The following is a 23,737-nucleotide window of genomic DNA, read 5'->3' on the forward strand; positions in this document are numbered from 1 at the left end:
TGACTCCCAGTCCAGTGCACTATCCATCACAGCACACTGCCTCCCTGAGTTTCTCACAGCCAGTACTCCTGCCCTGTTCCCTACAGAGCCCAAGCTGGGACAGGCTGGCACTAGAGTAGCCAGGAACTCTGACACAGCTAGTGCTCCTTCCCCATTCCTTCCATGTGGAATGTCAAGCCCAACGACAAGCTCTGCTTTCCCCAAATATAAAATCTTGGGTTGCAGTGGCTGTGCTGTCATTTCCAGCCTCGTCCAAGCAGCCTCCTCAGACTTTCCTCCCTTCTTGTGTCTGCTCCCTGCAGCCTTCCCGGATATCCTAGGATGCTTCCTTTTCATCATCTGTCTACAGAGGCTCTGAATTCTCATCCTGCTCCTCCTCACCTTGTCCTCCCCACCCCACCCCCTTTATTGGTGTGTGACTGAGCTGTTGCTGAAGCTCTCAGAGGGGAGTTTACACTGCACTCCTTTCCACAACGTCACTCTTATATCTGATCTACATTACAGACCTATAATCCATAGAACTAAATCTCTCAGGGCTGTGAAAAATCCACACCCCCGAGCGATGTAGTTATACTGACCTACCTTCCCATGTAGACGGCACGGTATCAATGGGAGAGCGTCTCCTGGTCACATAGCTACCACCTCTTGCAGAGGTGGCTTTATTATGCTGACCACAGAGCACTCTCTGGTTGGCAGAGATTCATAGACACTAAGGTCAGAAGGGACCATTATGATCATCTAGTCTGACCTCCTGCACAATGCAGGCCGCAGAATCTCACCCACCCACTCCTGCGAAAAACCTTTCACCTATGTCTGAGCTACTGAAGTCCACAAATCGTGGCTTAAAGACTTCAAGGAGCAGAGAATCCTCCAGCAAGTGACCCATGCCCCATGCTGCAGAGGAAGGCGAAAAACCCCCAGAGCCTCTGCCAATCTGCCCTGGAGGAAAATTTCTTCCCAACCCCAAATATGGCCATCAGCTGAACCCTGAACATATGGGCAAGATTCACCAGCCAGATACCCAGGAAAGAATTCTCTGTAGTAACTCAGATCCCACCTCATCTAACACCCCATCACAGGCCATTGGGCCTATTTACCATGAATAGTTAAAGATCAATTAATTACCAAAATCATGTTATCCCATCATACCATCTCCTCCATAAACTTATCGAGTTTAATCTTAAAGCCAGATAGGTCTTTTGCCCCCACTGCTTCCCTTGGAAGGCTGTTCCAGAACTTCACCAGACATGCTACAGCGACACAGCTGCATCAGTGCCGCGATTCTGCTGCAGCACTGTATGTGTAGACAAGCCCTCAGAAACCACAGCAGCAGCAACGGCAAAGTTACCACAGCTTTGCTTTCTTCAGAGGCCCGTGGGAAGAATGAAATGATAGACCATTGTTAGAGGACAGTACAGAAGTCCCCATCTGGGGTTGGTGATTCACATTTTCCTGGCCCCATGCAAAGCTCAAAGGCCAGCTAACGGCCTGAGCTTTGATCGAGAAGATAGGAAGTCTACACACAAAAAACAAAAAATATTATGTCTCATTCTAGGGTGAAAGTTGGGTAATTTTTTATTCTCAACTCTATTCCTTAGGAAGGACCTACTGCTGACCCGAAATACTCAGACCAAACATTCTCAAGAGCAGCAAAAACATGGGATGAAATACAAATTCTAAACAAAGATCCTTTAACTTAATTTGCACCTCAATTAAATTAAAATGCCTTTGTCCAAATCAGAACTACCTTATGTAAGTGTATTCACCCCTGGTTAGGAAAATAGGACTTGTGTATAATCAGAAACAGGACCAGTCTCACAGCTGCTGAGAATAAACACAGCTGGGAACATTCATCTCTCTTATTATTATTTGTATTACCATAGCGCTGGCCTAGGGACCAATCAAGGACCAGGACCTCACTGTGCTAGGCTCTGCACGAACACAGAACAAAAAGATGGTCCCAGTCCCAAAGAGCTCACAATCTGAGACAAGAGACAACAGCTGGATACAGACAAACAGATGTGGGGATATAAGAAGACAATGAGAAAACATTGGTCAGCACTCTAGGACAGGTAGTGGTTTCAGAATGCCAGTAGCCTGACCATTGTCAAGATTTTGGAGGCATCACAGCAAAGATTGTAGAGGGTTTTGAAGGAGGACAATGGAAGTAGCTTTGTGCATGTTTTTAGGAAGCTCTTTCCAAGTGTGAGGGGCAGCATGGGAGAATGCACAAAGGTGCTTGTTTGAAAATGTAACAAGTGAGGAATGGTGGCAAGAGTTCACATTTTTGCTAATGAACAAGAGCTGATAGGTGGGATAGACTAGGCTGAGAAAAAATGATGAAAGCAGCAGTACAGATGGATAAGAGAGCCTTTATCTTAGAAATCAGAGTAACAGCCGTGTTAGTCTGTATTCGCAAAAAGAAAAGGAGTACTTGTGGCACCTTAGAGACTAACCAATTTATTTGAGCATAAGCTTTCGTGAACTACAGCTCACTTCATCGGATGCATACTTCGAGACACCACTGACTTCCTGAGGAAACTACAATCCATCAGTGATCTTCCTGATAACACCATCCTGGCCACTAAGATCACCGATGGATTGTAGTTTCCTCAGGAAGGCAGTGGTGTCTCGAAGTATGCATCCGATGAAGTGAGCTGTAGTTCACGAAAGCTTATGCTCAAATAAATTGGTTAGTCTCTAAGGTGCCATAAGTACTCCTTGCTTTTTTTGCCTCTGTCTTCACTAACAAGGTCAGCTCCCAGACTGCTGCGCTGGGCATCACAAAATGGGGAAGAGATGGCCAGCCCTCGGTGGAGATAGAGGTGGTTAGGGACTATTTAGAAAAGCTGGACGTGCACAAGTCCATGGGGCCGGACGAGTTGCATCCAAGAGTGCTGAAGGAATTGGCGGCTGTGATTGCAGAGCCATTGGCCATTATCTTTGAAAACTCGTGGCGAACCAGGGAAGTCCCGGATGACTGGAAAAAGGCTAATGTAGTGCCAATCTTTAAAAAAGGGAAGAAGGAGGATCCTGGGAACTACAGGCCAGTCAGCCTCACCTCAGTCCCTGGAAAAATCATGGAGCAGGTCCTCAAAGAATCAATCCTGAAGCACTTGCATGAGAGGAAAGTGATCAGGAACAGCCAGCATGGATTCACCAAGAGAAGGTCATGCCTGACTAATCTAATCGCCTTTTATGATGAGATTACTGGTTCTGTGATGAAGGGAAAGCAGTGGATGTATTGTTTCTTGACTTTAGCAAAGCTTTTGACACGGTCTCCCACAGTATTCTTGTCAGCAAGTTAAGGAAGTATGGGCTGGATGAATGCACTATAAGGTGGGTAGAAAGTTGGCTAGATTGTCGGGCTCAACGGGTAGTGATCAATGGCTCCATGTCTAGTTGGCAGCCGGTATCAAGTGGAGTGCCCCAAGGGTCGGTCCTGGGGCCGGTTTTGTTCAATATCTTCATAAATGATCTGGAGGATGGTGTGGATTGCACTCTCAGCAAATTTGCGGATGATACTAAACTGGGAGGAGTGGTAGATACGCTGGAGGGCAGGGATAGGATACAGAAGGACCTAGACAAATTGGAGATTTGGGTCAAAAGAAATCTGATGAGGTTCAATAAGGATAAGTGCAGGGTCCTGCACTTAGGACGGAAGAATCCAATGCACCACTACAGACTAGGGACCGAATGGCTAGGCAGCAGTTCTGTGGAAAAGGACCTAGGGGTGACAGTGGACGAGAAGCTGGATATGAGTCAGCAGTGTGCCCTTGTTGCCAAGAAGGCCAATGGCATTTTGGGATGTATAAGTAGGGGTATAGCGAGCAGATCGAGGGACGTGATCGTTCCCCTCTATTCAACATTGGTGAGGCCTCATCTGGAGTACTGTGTCCAGTTTTGGGCCCCACACTACAAGAAGGATGTGGATAAATTGGAGAGAGTCCAGCGAAGGGCAACAAAAATGATTAGGGGTCTAGAACACATGACTTATGAGGAGAGGCTGAGGGAACTGGGATTGTTTAGTCTGCAGAAGAGAAGAATGAGGGGGGATTTGATAGCTGCTTTCAACTACCTGAAAGGGGGTTCCAAAGAGGATGGCTCTAGACTGTTCTCAATGGTAGCAGATGACAGAACGAGGAGTAATGGTCTCAAGTTGCAGTGGGGGAGGTTTAGATTGAATATTAGGAAAAACTTTTTCACTAAGAGGGTGGTGAAACACTGGAATGCGTTACCTAGGGAGGTGGTAGAATCTCCTTCCTTAGAGGTTTTTAAGGTCAGGCTTGACAAAGCCCTGGCTGGGATGATTTAACTGGGAATTGGTCCTGCTTCGAGCAGGGGGTTGGACTAGATAACCTTCTGGGGTCCCTTCCAACCCTGATATTCTATGATTCTATGATTCTATGAGTAGACCTTTGCACCAGTGATTCTGCACCCCTACAAAGCTATGCAGGGGCCTTAGAAGCAGCGATGCAAGTTAGGGGAGCCCTCAGGGGCTATTACCTATGTAGTTCTTGTAATCTTTTTCTCTGCCAGTCACTCAAGCTTCTTGAATATATTTCTTGCTCTTCTCTAAGCTACTATCAGTTTTTCTATATCTTTCAGGTAGTTACATGCCCAGAACTAAACACAGGTTGCAATGGTCACAGCTGAGCTGTACAGAGGACTATCCCCTTTTTGTACCATGCGATGCTCTTATGAATCATAGAATCATAGAATATCAGGGTTGGAAGGGACCTCAGGAGGTCATCTAGTCCAACCCCCTGCTCGAAGCAGGACCAATTCCCAGTTAAATCATCCCAGCCAGGGCTTTGTAAAGCCTGACCTTAAAAACCTCTAAGGAAGGAGATTCTACCACCTCCCTAGGTAACGCATTCCAGTGTTTCACCACCCTCTTAGTGAAAAAGATTTTCCTAATATCCAACCTAAACCTCCCCCACTGCAACTTGAGACCATTACTCCTTGTCCTGTCCTCTTCTACCACTGAGAATAGTCTAGAACCATCCTCTCTGGAACCACCTCTCAGGTAGTTGAAAGCAGCTATCAAATCCCCCCTCATTCTTCTCTTCTACAGACTAAACAATCCCAGTTCCCTCAGCCTCTCCTCATAACTCATGTGTTCCAGTCCCCTAATCATTTTTGTTGCCCTTCGCTGGACTCTCTCCAATTTATCCACATCCTTTTTGTAGTGTGGGGCCCAAAACTGGACACAGTACTCCAGATGAGGCCTCACCAATGTCGAATAGAGGGGGACGATCACGTCCCTCGATCTGCTCGCTATGCCCCTACTTATACATCCCAAAATGCCATTGGCCTTCTTGGCAACATGGGCACACTGCTGACTCATACCCAGCTTCTCGTCCACTGTCACCCCTAGGTCCTTTTCTGCAGAACTGCTGTCTAGCCATTCGGTCCCTAGTCTGTAGCTGTGCATTGGGTTCTTCCGTCCTAAGTGCAGGACCCTGCACTTATCCTTATTGAACCTCATCAGATTTCTTTTGGCCCAATCCTCCAATTTGTCTAGGTCCCTCTGTATCCTATCCCTGCCCTCCAGCGTATCTACCACTCCTCCCAGTTTAGTATCATCCGCAAATTTGCTGAGAGTGCAATCCACACCATCCTCCAGATCATTTATGAAGATAATGAACAAAACCGGCCCCAGGACCGACCCCTGGGGCACTCCACTTGACACCGGCTGCCAACTAGAAACGGAGCCATTGACCACTACCTGTTGAGCCCGACAATCTAGCCAACTTTCTACCCACGTTATAGTGCATTCATCCAGCCCATACTTCTTTAACTTGCTGACAAGAATACTGTGGGAGACCGTGTCAAAAGCTTTGCTAAAGTCAAATACAACTCAAATACAAATGAATACAACTCAAAATGGTAATGTCCAATCCACCACTAGAAACACCTCCATTCAGTAATAATTGTGAATGACTTATTGAGATCTGCCAATTAGCTAGTTCTTGATTATGCTCAAATAAATTGGTTAGTCTCTAAGGTGCCACAAGTACTCCTTTTCTTTTTGCATGTACATTAAAAAATAGCATCCTGGTTATTGATATTGGAAAGTGCTGTGAAGTACTAAGTCAAACACCTTCCAAAAGTCTATGCGATTACCTTTGTCTATCAAACTTCTAATCTCATAAAAGTTGAATCAAGTTTGTCTGTCAAGACTATTTTCTATAAAACTACGTTGATTGGCATTAATTATATTCCTGTCTTTTAACTAGTTATTAATGAAATCCCGTGTTAGTTTTTGTATCTTTTTACCTGGGACTGATGTCAGGCTATCATTACCCAGATTGTTCCACTTGGTCTTTTTGAACACCACCACATTAGATCTCTTCCAGTCTTCTGGAATTTCCCCAGTATTCCAAGATTTACTAAAAAATGAATATCAGCCAGAGATCTCCTCAGCCACCTCTTTTAGGATTCTTGAGTGCAAGTTATTTGGGCTTGTGCATTTAAAAATGCCTATACCTGGTAAATGTTGTTTAGCATCCTTTGTTACTAATGGACTGGAAAATGGTTCAGCCGCCTCATCTGATATGACTAAATCATCTTCCTTCTTTCAAAAGACAAAACAGAAATATTAAACGTTGCTGCATAATTGCCAACAATTTTACTATCTCCATCTAGTAACAAGCCTGTACCACTGCTATAATTTTTGTTCTTAATAAACCTAACTCTTTCACTTCGACCATCCAGTGGGCTCCTCAAAAATCTTGAGGAGAGCTGAAATTTGGCATTTTATTTATTCTGGTTCAAAATGAATCACCTGCTGACACCCTGTCATTGTGACAATGATAAAGAATTACAGAAAGAGTCACTTTCTTCTAACACTGAACAAAGAACTTTAATAGAAGAAGAAACAATATTATCCCTAAAGTTTCTCTCCGTTTCACTGCAAAGTTTCTGCCTAGAACTTTGCCCAGACTCCTACTTGCCTGGATTCTTGCTACATATCCTCACATCAGCCTAAATTATAGATCACAACAGAATGTAAAGTACAAGTTATGGTACAGAGTGTAAAATGGCCAGACAGAAAAAGCAGATTCTAAAGTAGGAAATGTTTCTGCCAGATGTTGAACATAACAGATGATAGATATGTTTTCTGCTATGTGTAATATTCCAGCTGATTATAAAAGGAAGGCTACACGACAATGCCATCTAGAAGCCTCATCATGTATTGAGAAAAGGTGAAAAGAAAAGGAGTACTTGTGGCACCTTAGAGACTAACCAATTTATTTGAGCATAAGCTTTCGTGAGCTACAGCTCACTTCATCGGATATGAGCTGTAGCTCACGAAAGCTTATGCTCAGATAAATTGGTTAGTCTCTAAGGTGCCACAAGTACTCCTTTTCTTTTTGCGAATACAGACTAACACGGCTGTTACTCTGAAACCTGAGAAAAGGTGAAGACTTAAATTTTGCTGCAGGCTGCTCTGTGAAAAAGGTTGCCATGCTGATGTCAATGTTTGGCTGAAGCTCAGCTCCAGGGTGTGTACACTGATGATGTGAAACCTCATGCCAATGTGCTACAGGTGTCACCTGGTATCTACTCAGGTCACCAGGATGATAAATCAGAGGTGCCAGCACCAGAATGGAGAGCAACTGTTAGCTCTAGCAGGAACCACCCTGCTGTCAAACAACCACGCCACCACCAAACATGGGCTAAGAATCAGTCTCTCCTCACGTGCCCCCATAAGAGACTCTCTGCTCTAGACTTATTGCTGTGAGGTTCCTCCCAGCTGTGTACCAAGAGTCCCCAGGCTTTGAGAACTCCTTGTGTCCTGCTGCAGCAGCACCTTCATATCCCCTCATGTCCTTACCCCCCAGCAGGGCACCCTCACACCTTTATGCCCCTCCACACACTTGCCCTTTTTTGCCCATTCCCTGCCCTGTGTTGAGAGGTCTCATGGCAAGACTTCTACCACCAGAAGCACCCTCTGCAAGAAACACCTCCGTGTCACTGAAAAATGCCACAAGTACTCCTTTTCTTTTTGAAAAATGAGAAGAACCTTGAGGGTGACATGATCCCCCGGGGGCTAATTTCACACATACCTGCTTTCTTCAAACTGCAGTGAAACAACAACTGGGAACCCTCTGGGCTGACATTCACATAACACAGCCTCAGGGCCAAAGGTCATAAACATCTTGCCTCCTCTCTTTTCTTTACAGACACAGCAAGTCGTTCTTCCCCTCCCCCATCAACACACACACACATACACATACATACACACACACACACACACACACACACACACACACACACACACACACAGAGTGGCTCAGGATCACTTGTCAGTGCCCCTCTACACTGTCTGAGAAACTGAACTCCAAGATGAAAATTGTGTGCTAATTTCACAATAGGAAAGGAACGTAGACAACTGCATGCAGCAGAGACCAAAATAAATCTATTTGACAATGAATTTATCGTCTCAGAACATATGCATCGAGTTCTGTAATGAGAAATGAATGTGACTGTGTAGTCTGTGCTGCTCTGAGATGCATCTGGCTGCAGGAGGGTCTCAAAATTAGTTCACTCCAGAATGACAAATCTTAATGAGTATAAACATCTTATGAATATTCATTAACTTGTCAAACTTTTGTTTGTGGTGAGCCTGACATCAGAGCCATTTGAACAGCTCCCCAAAGTTCCTCTCCCCCACCTCCTTCCTAGAGGCGGATTTTGCTTTCTAAGTTCAGAGCAACTCATTTTTGTTCTTACCCTTTGGCTCGTCCATCAGTGCCAGTGTTCTCTCCCCTCCTTTCTCAGCCTCTGCGGGCTCTGAGCTGCTTAGTGAGAGGTGCACATGAAACAGAGCTATTTAACGGTCCATGGCTGTGGGAGGGGTTAGTTTAACTCTGCATGACTCAGAAGGAACTTAATGAAAAACCACAGGGTGACCTGCTTCTAAGGCAGAAATTAACTCATGAATGCAACCTGCTTCAGCCCCAGGCTTCCACTAAGAGTGCCACAAAATGTTTGGTAATAGTATGCAAAAGCTGCCAAAGAGAATACCTTGTTCCTTCCCCTTTTGGGACGGAAGTAGAGGCAGATATATCTCTGGCTGTGCTGGCACTTTTCAAAGAAAAATAGCGTCCTGGACATAAACAGAAAGCAATTATTCATCAGTCTTTGAAGTCATCTAACACGCAGACTCCCTCCGCTCTGGCCAGACTGTATATGAGAGGAAGAGCTACTCTTAAAAGGAGATAACTTTGCCCTTCCTCACTTCCATCTGCTACATTTCACCACCTAGATCCAAACACACAAGAAAAATGGAAAGTACAGCTGGGAAGGGGGGGGGGGGGGGGAAGGTTGATTTATAATTAATTTTTGCAAACTTTGCTGCATCCACCAATTCCAATCACAACCGTACAAATCTGGGCTCCTCATCCCACAGACACTCATCTTCTGTGCCCTGGCCCCTCACCTTCACACACTTAGAGCTCCTGCAGAGAGGAAGGGTTGGTTTACTATTTGGCTTGTGACACATTCACCCTGCTTCAAAGAATGGTTAAACCCTGAAAAATGACTATAAAAATACTTTGCAGCCTGTTTATCATCTCTTTGTAATCCCAGGAGCAGTAACAAAGATTCTGCAGGCCACATTCTGCCCTTTATACCTGTGCAACCTCATTATATTAACTGTTGTCAGTAAAGTCTGCACATACATCCCTGAATAAAGAGAGGTAGCAGATCAGTCCAGGAAGAAGGGGTAATTTTTAGACACTTTTCAGAAAGAAACCACACATTAAATAGGTGGGCTATACCACCACCAATGTTGGTAACTGGGCAGTAATCCATACTCAGAATCCATTCTGTCACTAACAAACATACCATAGAGAGCATCTAGTCCATTCACCCCAGGGCCAGTGCAAAGCTTCAGTATATCCATGATTGCTTTGTTCAGTCTGGGGTTAAACATTCTAAGCACTGAGGCTTCCACTACTTCCTCTGGGAGACTATTCCACAGTATGAAATATCTTGTTGTCCAGAAATGTTTCTGGAGGTTCCTCCTACATTATCCTTGTCTTAATTATATCCTATTGCTCCTAGTTCTCTCTCTTTGGAATACTTACATAATTAACATCCATCAGTACAGGCACTGGAGGGTTCCTGTACAGAGGGGGTTATTGTGCACAAAGGGGGGCTCCATCCACTGCCCATGTACCCACCACTTGCATCCTCACCTCTCCACCTGCCACTCACCTCCCTCCTCAGTCCCCTACCTGCTGCTCGCCTCCTCTTACCCACCCACCCGCCGCTTGCCTCCTGCATCCCTCCTCAGTCCCCCACCTGCCGCTCGCCTCCTGACTCCCCTGCCACAGACTCTCCCCTGCCAGCCATGAGAACCCCCGCTCACTTGTGGCTCACCTCCTGCCTCCTCACCCTGCTGCTGTCTCGCTGCTTGCCTCCTTAGTCCCCTGCCAGGCCCCCCACCACCACTTGCCTTGCCGCTCACCTCCTCACCGCCCTGCCCGCTGCTCACCTCGCCTCCTCACCTGTGTGTCCCACCTGTGTCTCTAGAGAGGCCGCGCATGCAGGAGCGACAGTGAGGAAGGGGAGGGGCTGATGCTCCCCCTCCCCAGTAAACTGCCATGGCCACAGGGAACCCCTCCTGGTGGCTGCATTTGAGAAACGGGGGGTCTATGGAACTTCCCCATGGCCCAGAGAGGGGGAGGGCAGACTCTGTAGCCTCACATAACGTGCTAATTTAGACTCAGTCTGGAAGGGGAAGCGGGATCCAGCTTTTGCTATTTGACTTGTTTTCTTCCTCTGTTTATGGATAGAATTTTAAGTGTTTGTTACAAACTATGGAAAGGCAACCGTAGCTCCTATGTTACTGAGGTTTCTATAAAGAAAACAAACTCCCAAAGGCAGAAAAGCATTTGTACTCTGATCAGGTTCCCGACAATCTGGGGAGGAAGTTTTAAAATACAAAAATAAAAAAAAGAGGAAACCAGATGTAATTTCCACACAGCTCAGGGTCTGGAGGGAGAATTCAGCCGGAAATCAGAACAAAGCTGACAAATGGCTGCCAATCTCCTACTACTGGGGGTGCTGAAAACCAGAGTTGACTGCATCTGAAATAGCAGGAGAAATTTTTCCTACACCCAGCTGGTGATCACCTTAAATGCTGAAGTCTGTTTATCACAAGCCTTTATTATTTTATCACAATTAGCATAATTGCAGATGAACTATTTATTCACACAAGTGTCCAGTCCCTTCTTTCTAGCCTTACTAAGCTATTTGCCTCAATATCCTGCTCCAGTAGATTCCTCAGATTAATTATATGACATATAAACAATTTTTTTTAGTTTAAAATTTGCCAGGAGATAGGACATGCTGCCTTAAAATCCAAGCACAGACCGGAATTTAGGACATGCTAGCTTGATGTCCAGGGAACAGGAGAGGAGGGAGGAATGGAGAAGGTTACACTGGAAGCCAGAGAGAATCCTTCCCGAAGGAGAGCAGGGAAGGAAACAGCCACAGAAAAGTGTGGTGGATGGGAGCTTGGAACAAATCTGCAGGAATTAAAACCCAGTGAGATGATCTCTGGCGATTAAATGGGTATGAAGGTTTCTGAAACAATTAATCATGAAGTAGAGAACAGAAGGTGCCTTTTCCAGTCCCTAATGCAATATTAAATAGATCCACATTGTCTTTGCTTGCAGCAGGTTGCAGAGAAGGAGGGGAAGAGGGAAGTTATGCATGCAGCTGTGGTAAGCACTTTCTACATATTTCAGAAGCAAAGCCAGGTGGCAGATTCAAGAATCTGTCTACAGGTCAACGCTGGCCTTGACAGAGGAACACTTCACACATTCCTGCATGTAAAGTCAAGAACCGCTTCCTTGTTTCACCACCAAAGATCAGCAGTCAGAACCACCCCAGGAAGAAGGGCAACAGGGACACATTCTCATATGGTTGTGACGTTGCACTCCATACGATTTTATGAAAATATGCTAATAAGTGTGAATACAATGTAACTGGAATATGCTTCATGCAAAAGGTCACTTGTGAGGTATCATTACAAAATTTATAATCTGAGTGTGGTCATCCTATTTGTATAAAGGAATCACTTTTGTATCTGAAACTAGAAATATGAAATACAACTCTGAGGCCCTATTGTAATTATGCAAAGTGCAGGTCATTAATGGTGGTTTGGAATCTTGATGGCTCCCATCAACTAGGACAATTGACTATGGATGGCTCTGTTTACTTGCAAGCCTTCCTGTGAGTTAGGCTGGGAAGAATGTCACTTGGTACTGGAATCCATCTTAAACCTGGTGCTTTTCCATTTAGAAGGAGGGGTGGGAACCCAGAGAGGGACAAAGGATTCCCTCCTTGTGCAAAAGATATATAAGGGGGTGGAACCGAACAAAGGGGGCTGCAGTCATGAGAAATCCCCTAGCTGCTACCTGAGCTGGAACAAGGATTGTACCAGGGGAAAGGATTTGGCCCAGACTAGAAGGAGGCTAGTCTGTCAAAGAAGCTTATTGGAACATCTCCGAGGGTGAGATTTGCCCGCATTTAATTTTCTACTGTATTAGACTTAGACTTGCGGTGTTTTATTTTATTTTGCTTGGTAATTCACTTTGTTCTGTCTGTTATTACTTGGAACCACTTAAATCCTACTTTTTGTATTTAATAAAATCACTTTTTACATATTAATTAACCCAGAATATGTATTAATACCTGGGGGAGGGGAGGGCAAACAGCTGTGGATATCTCTATCAGTGTTATAGAGGGTGAACAATTTATGAGTTTACCCTGTATAAGCTTTATACAGGGTAAAACGGATTTATTTGAGGTTTGGATCCCATTGGAGCTGGGTATCTGAGTGCTGGAGACAGGAGCACTTCTTAAGCTGTTTTCAGGTAAGCCTGCAGCTTGTGGGGGATGTGGTTCAGACTTGGATCTGTGTTTGCAGCAGGCAAGCGTGTCTGGCTCAAACAAGGCAAGTTACTGAAGTCCCAGCCTGGCAGGGAAAACAGGCTCAAAGGTAGTCCCAGCACATCAGGTGGCAGTCCCAAAAGGGTTTCTGTGATCCAGCCCGTCACAATGGTATCACTAAAAACAGAGATTAGAAATGGTAAATTCTGAGAAAGACAAAGAACATGCTTAGAGGCTGGGAGGAGGAGACTTCCGTACAAGGGGAGATTAAAGAGACTAGGACTAATTTACTTTTGGGAAGGAGAAGACCAAGAGGAAACATGATAGGATACAGAATAATGCATGGCCTAGGAAAGTTTGTTAGAAATCATGTTCCCCAAGCCTATAACATAAAAACAAGGGAGCGCTCAATGAAATTAAAAAGCAAGAAATTTGTAATGAATAAAGAAAATCTCTTTGTGTTGTGTATAATTAACCTAGGACGACATTTGCTTTTACAGGATGTTACTTAGCAAAAGCCCATCTTCATATGTGCTAGATGCAATATTCATCAAGTGAATATTAAACAATTATCACTGAGATATATAAAACAGTCTTACCAGTACTGAGGCAAGCTTCAGTGAGACGGATGAACTTGTTTTGTGTGCACAGAATATTCATTTCTGTAAAGACACATGAAGCAATAGTCAATAGCAACTCATAGGACATAAGCTAGCAAGCCGGGGGACAGAACACGTTTAGGGTTCCTGGTCCATTGTTTCAGCTGCTCCATCATCCTGGGTCTGAGATGTATTAACACTTTGTATTAGGCCATCTGCTCCGCTTTCCTCTCTTCCCCTTGAAGGAACAGAGACCTCCAGGGAAGTAGCTAAGCAGCCCAGAAGCCACCTGCTGGTTTTGAAGAGGAAACAATTACTGGAGAAGCTCCATGTTTCACAGGACAGGATGAAAGAGCAGGAAGCAGACAAGGCCGAGCACCAATGCTCTTCTAACAGACTGAGCAGGAGGAGAGGATCAGGAATCACTCTGCTCCCTCCTTCCTTCCTTTGGAAAAAAAATGCAGTGGCTCCACTCCCTCCTCTGGAACAACTAGTCTCACTGGGGCTGCTCAGCTCCTTCTCTTAGAGGAGCCTCTCCACTCCTTCAAGGCAAGGGAAGAAGGAGAAAGATGAAGAGAGGAAGAGGAGCAACTGGGAGGCTGCATATCTTTCAAGTGCAAAGAGAGCCATGGGAGCAACAGCAGCAAATGTGTCCATCCTAAGTGGAAAAGGGGAGAGGAAAACAGGAAGAAACGGCATTCATTGTATTATTTTTGGGGAAGTGTCATGTGGTTGCTTGCCCCTTTAAGGGGAACTGGGGCCTCAGCCTCACCTGTGAGGATATCAGCTCACTTCCCAAGGTGTCTAGTGATGAAAGAAGGTCATGTGATTAACTCAGGCCAGACCTGGGGGAGATAACACTCCAGCTAAAAGGGTGCCAGCCAGGAGAGCCTGGGGAACTATAGCTGGTAGGAAAAAGCACACGTAGGTGAGAGCTGTAATAAGCAGGAGGCTCCTGTCTGAGACTTGTGCTTAGAGCTTTGCGCCTGACAAAACACTCCAGTTAGAAAGGGGTAGGAGTGGCAGGGGGGGACAGAAGACTGCAGAGACCCTGCGGATCCAAGGGGGTGCTGGGAAGAGCAGTGGAAGAGGTTGGTCTGCTGACCTCTTAGAGCCTGAGATTTGACCAAGCTGGCAGAGGCCTGTGAAAGAACTCCAGATAGAAAGGGCTGGGAGTTGCTTATTTTGGCCCTTTATTTTGAAGATAATTTTGAATTACTTAAACAACGAGGCGTCCGGTGGGACCTTAAAGACTAAGATTTATTTGGGCATAAGCTTTTGTGGGTAAAAAACCCACTTCTTCAGATGCATGGAGTGAAAATTACAGATACAGGCATAAATACATTGGCACATGAAGAGAAGGGAATTACCTTACAAGTGGAGAACCAGTGTTGATCACATCCACCCTGACTGAATTGGCCTTGTCAGCACTGGTTCTCCACTTGTGAGGTAGCTCCCTTCTCTTCACGTGCCAATATATTTATGCCTGATCTGTAATTTTCACTCCATGCATCTGAAGAAGTGGGTTTTTTATCCACAAAAGCTTATGCCCAAATAAATCTGTTCGTCTTTAAGGTGCCACTGGACTCCTCGTTGTTTTTGTGGATACAGACCAACATGGCTACCCCTCTGATATTTAAAGGAGTACTTGTGGCACCTTAGAGACTAACAAATTTATTTGAGCATAAGCTACAGCTCATGAAAGCTTATGCTCAAATAAATTGGTTAGTCTCTAAGGTGCCACGAGTACTCCTTTTCTTTTTGCGAATACAGACTAACACGGCTGCTATTCTGAAATCTGATATTTAAATTACTTGTTAATAAACCTGGGCCTTGAGAAGGGATGTTATTGGACAGAAACCCTTTATAATTATTTCTGGGAACCTGAACAGAAGGGGAAACTAAGGAGGGTGCTGCAATCCCATTTGAGGCCACAAGGGGATATTTGGAGGTGGCTGACCCTGCTACAGGAAGCACTAGTGTACTGGGGGAGAATTAATTATTGCTTTCATAAATTTTAAGGCCTGAAGGGACTATTTGATTACCTAGTCTGTAGGTTTTCAAACTTCAGGGCTCCCATCACCCCGCATACCCTGTTCTGTGTAGGATTGCCAGGTGTCCAGTTTTTGACTGGAACACCCAGTTGAAAAGGACCCTTGTGGCTCCAGTCAGCACCGCTGACCAGGCCGTTAAAAGTCCGGTTGGCAGCACAGGGGGGCTAGGGAAGGATCCCTGCCTGCCGTGGCTCCGCGCGGCTCTCTGAAGCAGTGGTATGTCCCCACTGCAGCTCCTATGTGTAGGGGAAGTCCGGGGGCTCCACATGCTGTCCCCGCCCCAAGTGTCGGTTCTGCAACTCCCATTGGCCAGGAACCACGGCCAATGGGAGCTGCACCTGCAGATAGGGCAGCATGCAGAGTCGCCTGGCCACGCCTTCATGTAGGAACCGGGGTGGGGACATGCTGCTGCTTCCAGGAGCTGCTTGAGGTAAACACCGCCCAGAACCTGCACCCCTGACCTACTCCTGCACCCCAACCCCCTTCCCCAGTCCTGATCCCCCTCCCAACCCCTTGGTCCCAGGCTGGTGCAGCCACCTACACCCCAAACCCCTCATCCCCACCTCATCCTAGAGTCTGCACGCCCAGCATTCATACACTCCCCCACCGCACCTCAATCCCCTGCTCAGAGCCCTCTCCCGCCCTCCAAACCCCTCAGCCCTAGTCCGAAACCCCCTCCTGCACTCCAAATCCCTCATCTCCAGCCCCATACCAGAGCCCCAGCTGGAGCCCTCACCCCCCACACTGCAACCCCTCACCCCAGCCCAGAGCCTCCTCCCATGTCCTGAACCCCTCATTTCTGGCCCCCTCCTGGAACCCGCACTCCCCAGCCCAGAGCCCATACCCTCCTGCCACAGCCCAGAGATAAATCCACCACTTCCCTTAGTAGTTTGTTCCAATGATTAATCCCCCTCACTGCTAAACACTTGTGCCTTACTTCTAATTTTAATTTGTCCAGCTTTAAATTCCAGCCAGTGGTTCTTCTTACATCTTTCTCCAAATTAAACAGCTCTTTAGTACCCGCAACTGTTTGCCTGTGAAGGCTCATAACTTCAACCTATTTCAGTGGAAATCAGCAGCCTACATATCTTTGAGATCTAGGCTTAGACTCTGATCAAGTCACCTCTCAATCTTCTGCCTGAAAAACTAAACAGATTGAGCTCTTACACAGAGAGTTAAAGACATTTTTTCCAGCCCTTTAATAATTTATGGCTCTCCTCTGTGCCTTCTCCAATTTTCAATATCCTTTTGAAAATATGTGCACCAATGCCATTTGCAGAGGTAAAAATCACCTCCCTACTACAATCACTAGTACTACTCCTGTTTATATATCCACTTTGCATTTGGCTATATTAAAAATGCATATTTAATGTGTCCAGCAGTTTACGAAGTGATCCAGATTGCTCTGTATGATCACCCTGTCCTCATCATTTGTCATTCTACAAAATCATTTGTCAATTTTATATTACCTTCCAGATCATTGATTAAAAATAATGAATAGTGTTGAGTCCAAAAAAATTAGAAACATCTGTTCAGTGATGATTTCTCAACGACAACTACTTTTTGAGATCCGTCAGTTAGCTAATTTTTAATGCATTTAGCCTCTCAAGGACTTTCAAGTGGTGTCTATAGGTTGTCCAAGTTTTGGACCCAAACAAACAGTGTTGGAAGGATAATGCCTTGATAAACAAGAAGCTTGGTATCTGTTCGAATGTCGTGATCTTCAAAGACCCTGTGCTGTAAACGAGAAAAAGCTACACTGGCACAGCTCAGACAGTGTTGAATTTCTGCATCAACATCTGCCTTGGATGAAAGAGGACTTCCAAGGTAGAAGAAGTGATCGACTTTCTCCAGTGCCACTCCATTGATTTTGATAGATGGGGCATGTAATACCTCATTTGGAGAGGGCTGATAGTGTCAGTCTTAATATCAAGAAGACTAAAGTGCTCTAAGACATGCGTAAGCATTGGCAAACACATTCAAGATAGTTTGAAGATCTTTCTCAAAGTGGGCAAAGGTTGCGTTGTCATCAGCATACTGAAGATCCACAATAGATGTTGGGAAAAATCTTAGTCTTGGCTTTCAGCCTGCTAAGCCTGAAAAGCTTTCCATCCATTCTGTAAGTGATTTCAATGCCAGCTGTAACGTTGCCTTCGTAAGATTCTGAAGATCAAAGTGGAAGACAGGCGCACCAATATCAGTGTTCTGGAAGAGGCAAAGAGCAAGATCAAGGCAATGATCATCCGTCAGCAAGTCCACTGGACTGGTCACGTTGTCCGGATGCCAGACCATCGCCTCCCAAAACAGGTCCTGCTCTCTCAGCTGAAAGAATGGTACCATAATGTGGGTGGACAACAGAAGCATTATAAGGACTTGCTGAAGGACAACCTTAAAAAAAAAAAAAATATTGACATCGATACTTGGGAGACACTTGCCCAGGATCACTTAAAATAGAGTTCAGAGGAACAGCCGTGTTAGTCTGTATTCGCAAAAAGAAAAGGAGTACTTGTGGCACCTTAGAGACTAACCAATTTATTTGAGCATAAGCTTATGCTCAAATAAATTGGTTAGTCTCTAAGGTGCCACAAGTACTCCTTTTCTTTTTAAAATAGAGTGAAGTCCTACGTGATGGTCCCCTGCATTTTGAACTTGCTCGCTGACAAGCTGAAGAGGACAGAGGCGCAGGAGGAAGGAGAGACTGATCTCCAGTCATGGTCAAGAGCTTCCTCCTGAGCCTGAAAACATCTGCCCTCATTGTAATAGAACTTGTGGGTCAAGGATTAGCCTTATTAGCCACCTGAGGACCTATAACTCCCATGGAAGATGATCATACTCGGTAATGAATGATCGCCCATCATCAATGCATTTAGCATGTCCTTTTTTATACTATATAGTGCTAATCTTAGGAGTAGTATTAACATATCCAGGGCAGAATTAATTGTATTATTTTAGGAACTGCAGGAATGTATTTAGGGAGCAGCATTTTTACTTTTTTAAAAATACTTCTAAACAACTTTAAAAATCTCTTTTCCACAATAATCTGACAATCCAGACCTGTGGTCCTTTTCAGTTCACTGCTGTATGTTCATGTGGTCATTGCCACATTTAATCTGTCAGGAGCTGAAAGTGTACCTAGGGAAGCTAGTGGGGAGCAGGATATTCATAAAATCCTAGAAGATAAGGGTTGGAAGAGACCTCAGGAGGTCATCTAGTCCAACCCCCTGCTCAAAGCAGGACCAACCCCAATTAAATCATCCCAGCCAGGGCTTTATCAAGCTGGATCTTAAAAACCTCTAAGGATGGAGATTCCACCACCCTCCTAGGGAAACAGTGTTTCCTAATATCCAACTTAGATCTCCCCCACTGCAACCTGAGACCATTGTTCCTTGTTCTGTCTTCTGCCACCACTGAGAACAGCCGAGCTCCATCCTCTTTGGAATCCCCCTTCAAGTAGTTGAAGGCTGCTATCGAATCCCCCCCTCACTGTTCTCTTCTGCAGACTAAACCCCAGATCCCTCAGCCTCTCCTCATAAGTTATGTGCCACAGCCCTCGAATCATTTTCGTTGCCCTCCGCTGGACTCTCTCCAATTTGTCCACATCCTTTCTGTAGTTGGTGGGGAGGGGGGCCCAAACTGGACACAATACTCCAGCTGTGGCCTCACCAGTCCTGAATATAGGGGAATAGTCACTTCCCTCAATCTGCTGGCAATGCTTCTAATAATAAAGCCCAATATGCCTTCTTAGCAACACGGGCACACTGCTGAATCATATCCAGCTTCTCATCCACTGTAATCCCCATGTCCTTTTCTGCAGAACTGCTGCTTAGCCAGTCAGTCCCCAGCCTGTAGCAGGGCATGGGATTCTTCCTTCCTAAGTCCAGGACTCTGTACTTGTCCTTGATAAACCTCAGATTTCTTTTTGCCCAATCCTCCAATTTGTCTAGGTCACTCTGAGGTATCCTACCCTCCAAGGTATCTACCTCTCCCCCCATCTTAGTGTCATCCGCAAACTTGCTGAGGTGCAATCCATTCCATCATCCAGAATATTAATGAAGATGTTGAATAAAACTGGCCTCAGGACCGACCCCTGGGGCACTCCACTTGATACCGGCTGCCAATTAGACATCGAGCCATTGATTACTACCTGTTGAGCCCAACGATCTATACTTCTTTAACTTGCTGGCAAGTATACTGTGGGAGACCGTATCAAAAGCTTTGAAGGGAGTCAGGGAAACATGGGTGGTGACAGGAGAGTCTGGCAGCTTGGAAAGGAATTATTGGGGGCAATGAAGAATTTTTGAGGGAATCCCAGTGCAGACTCACCCATTGTGGCCCTACTTCCTGTTACGATCTGAAAAGCCCAGGCCACACCTTGCCAGCAAGGCCCTGAGATGACAAACTCCTTCCTCCGCTTAACTCTGTCTTTTCCATCTGCCTGTGCACCAGCAGGGGAAGCATTGAGTAGAGGAGGCAGCACCTCTGCCTGCACTAAATGTCAACTCAACAGCAGATTCCATGGGGGCTGGAGGAGTCAGTGCAGGAGAATCTACACTGAGTTCCTGCAACCCAGCTGGTGCAGAAAGGACTTTAACAGGGAGGTTCCCAGCCACTGGCATATTCTTAATTTTAGGACTGTAAACAGAAGCGAGTCCTAATTCAGCTCCTTTCCCTCAGATGGGGCCAGGCCCCAGAGTTTGAAATGTCTGCTCTAGATCATAGACTAAATGGTTTTCATCTGTTTTTAATGTGTAATTTTTATGATCAAATGTTTTCTAGCATAAGGAACCCAAACAAATTAAATACTTTAGGCCTCATTCTTCTCTCAAGTGTTACCCCAGTGTCACTCAACTGCCCTCAGCAGAGGTGATCATGACTGAACCTAGTGTAAGTGAAGGATAATGAATTCTGGGGAGCAGAATGCTAAAAAAAAGTCTCAGATTTAAGGATCACTAATTCAAAGTTGGTTTGACGATTTGCCTTCAAACTACAGTAGAATGAAAATAAGTTTAGCATGTTAACTGCTGATAATTTTCTGAGACAGGAAGAAGGGAGTGAATATAGGGCTCATAATGGAACCCTGCTTGCAACCTTAATTATGGAGCTTCTATAGACTGGTTTTATATTCAGGGCGATCTTTAAGACACCTAATACAACAAGTTTCAGAGTAGCAGCTGTGTTAGTCTGTATTCACAAAAAGAAAAGGAGTACTTGTGGAACCTTAGAGACTAACCAATTTATTTGAGCATAAGCTTTCGTGAGCTACAGCTTACTTCATCGGATGCATAAAGTGGAAAATGCAGTGAGGATTTTTTATACACACAGACTATGAAAAAAATGGGTGTTTATCACTTCAAAAGGTTTTCTCTCCCCCCACCCCACTCTCCTGCTGGTAATAGCTTATCTAAAGTGATCACTCTCCTTACAATGTGTATGATAATCAAGGTGGGCTATTTCCAGCACAAATCCAGGGTTTAACAAGAACGTCTGAGGAACAATGGGGAGGGGGGGGTAGGAGAAAACAAGGGGAAATAGGTTACCTTGCATAATGATTTAGCCACTCCCAGTCTCTATTCAAGCTTAAGTTAATTCTATCCATTTTGCAAATGAATTCCAATTCAGCAGTCTCTCGCTGGAGTCTGGTTTTGAAGTTTTTCTGTTGTAATAGCGCAACTTCCATGTCTGTAATCGCGTGACCAGAGAAACTGAAGTGTTCTCTGACTGGTTTATGAATGTTATAATTCTTGACATCTGATTTGTGTCCATTTATTCTTTTACGTAAAGACTGTCCAGTTTGATCAATGTACATGGCAGAGGGGCATTGCTGGCACATGATGGCATCTATCACGTTGGCAGATGTGCAGGTGAATGAGCCTCTGATAGTGTGGCTGATGTTATTAGGCCCTGTGATGGTGTCCCCTGAATAGATATGTGGGCACAGTTGGCAATGGGCTTTGTTGCAAGGATAGGTTCCTGGGTTAGTGGTTCTGTTGTGTGGTATGTAGTTGCTGGTGAGTATTTGCTTCAGGTTGCGGGGCTGTCTGTAGGCAAGGACTGGCCTGTCTCCCAAGATCTGTGAGAGTGATGGATCGTCCTTCAGAATAGGTTATAGATCCTTGATAATGCGTTGGAGAGGTTTTAGTTGGGGGCTGAAGGTGACGGCTAGTGGCGTTCTGCTATTTTCTTTGTTAGGCCTGTCGTGTAGTAGGTGACTTCTGGGTACCCTTCTGGCTCTGTCAATCTGTTTCTTCACTTCAGCAGGTAGGTATTGTACTTCTAAGAATGCTTGATAGAGATCTTGTAGGTGTTTGTCTGAGGGGTTGGAGCAAATGCGGTTGTATTGTAGAGTTTGGCTGTAGACAATGGACCGTGTGGTGTGGTTGAAAGCTGGAGGCATGTAGGTAGGAATAACAGTCAGTTGGTTTCCGGTATAGGGTGGTGTTTATGTGACCATTGCTTATTAGCACCATAGTGTCCAGGAAGTGGATCTCTTGTGTGGACTGGTCCAGGCTGAGGTTGACAGTGGGATGGAAATTGTTGAAATCATGGTGGAATTCCTCAAGGGCTTCTTTTCCATGGGTCTAGATGATGAAGATGTCATCAGTATAGTGCAAGTAGAGTAGGGGCATTAGGGGACAAGAGCTGAGGAATCTAAGTCAGCCATAAAACATGTTGCCATGCTGTGGGGCCACACGGGTACCCATAGCAGTGCTGCTGATTTGACAAAGGAGGTGCTGTTGTCATCACGAATAGGTTGGAATATGAACAAGAGGCTGCTTGGCAGCTCTCCAACACCACTTTCTACAAGCCATTACCGTCTGATCCCACTGAGGGTTACCAAAAGAAACTACACCATTTGCTCAAGAAACTCCCTGAAAAAGCACAAGATCAAATCCGCACAGACACACCCCTGGAACCGCGACCTGGGATATTCTATCTACTACCCAAGATCCATAAACCTGGAAATCCTGGGCGCCCCATCATCTCAGGCATTGGCACCCTGACAGCAGGATTGTCTGGCTATGTAGACTCCTGCCTCAGGCCCTACGCTACCAGCACTCCCAGCTATCTTCGAGACACCACTGACTTCCTAAGGAAACTACAATCCATCGATGATCTTCCTGAAAATACCATCTTGGCCACTACGGATGTAGAAGCCCTCTACACCAACATTCCACACAAAGATGGACTACAAGCTGTCAGGAACAGTATCCCCGATAATGTCACAGCAAACCTGGTGGCTGAATTTTGTGACTTTGTCCTCACCCATAACTATTTCACATTTGGGACAATGTATACCTTCAAATCAGCGGCACTGCTATGGGTACCCGCATGGCCCCACAGTATGCCAACATTTTTATGGCTGACTTAGAACAACGCTTCCTCAGCTCTCATCCCCTAATGCCCCTACTCTACTTGCACTATACTGATGACATCTTCATCATCTGGACCCATGGAAAAGAAGCCCTTGAGGAATTCCACCATGATTTCAACAGTTTCCATCCCACCGTCAACCTCAGCCTGGACCAGTCCACACAAGAGATCCACTTCCTGGACACTACGGTGCTAATAAGCGATGGTCACATAAACACCACCCTATACCGGAAACCTACTGACAGCTATTCCTACCTACATGCCTCCAGCTTTCACCCAGACTACACCACATGGTCCATTGTCTACACACATTGTGTAAAGAGTTGTCACTTTGGATGGGCTATCACCAGCAGGAGAGTGAATTTGTGTGGGGGGGTGGAGGGTGAGAAAACCTGGATTTGTGCTGGAAATGGCCCAACCTGATGATCACTTTAGATAAGCTATTACCAGCAGGACAGTGGGGTGGGAGGAGGTATTGTTTCATATTCTCTGTGTGTATATAAAGTCTGCTGCAGTTTCCACGGTATGCATCCGATGAAGTGAGCTGTAGCTCACGAAAGCTCATGCTCAAATAAATTGGTTAGTCTCTAAGGTGCCACAAGTACTCCTTTTCTTTTTGCGAATACAGACTAACACGGCTGTTACTCTGAAACCTAGATTTTAACAGACTCCACAGTGATCCTATAGATTTTAAATTCCTTAATTTCTCCCTTCAGGCTGTTTCTAAATAACTCCATAATTTTCTCCTTTCTTGATATTCAGTGTCAGGTTATCTGGGAGGAGCATCCCCTGAAGTGG

The 23,737-nt window shown here is 45.4% G+C and overlaps 1 protein-coding gene across 6 annotated transcripts in view; it reads right to left on the reverse strand.

Moving 5' to 3' along the window:
* ENTPD1 (ectonucleoside triphosphate diphosphohydrolase 1) overlaps positions 1-23,737 on the reverse strand; it is a 92,265-nt gene that overhangs the window by 59,930 nt on the left and 8,598 nt on the right. For 3 of the 6 annotated variants that reach the window (XM_075131150.1, XM_048858672.2, XM_075131149.1), the window contains exon 1: positions 8,743-9,069. The exons of 1 other annotated variant lie outside the window; for it this stretch is intronic. Coding sequence is in view for 3 of the 5 variants with exons in the window: in XM_048858672.2 (XP_048714629.2) it covers positions 8,743-8,758 (16 nt within the window). In the remaining 2 variants the exon portion in view is untranslated. Of the gene's footprint in view, positions 1-8,742; positions 9,070-13,514; positions 13,578-23,737 lie in introns of those variants that run through there. 2 more of the 6 variants (XM_048858671.2, XM_048858670.2) reach the window with 1 other exon arrangement.

This window comes from Caretta caretta, chromosome 7, assembly GCF_965140235.1.
Source record: "Caretta caretta isolate rCarCar2 chromosome 7, rCarCar1.hap1, whole genome shotgun sequence".
Lineage (NCBI taxonomy): Eukaryota > Metazoa > Chordata > Testudines > Cheloniidae > Caretta > Caretta caretta.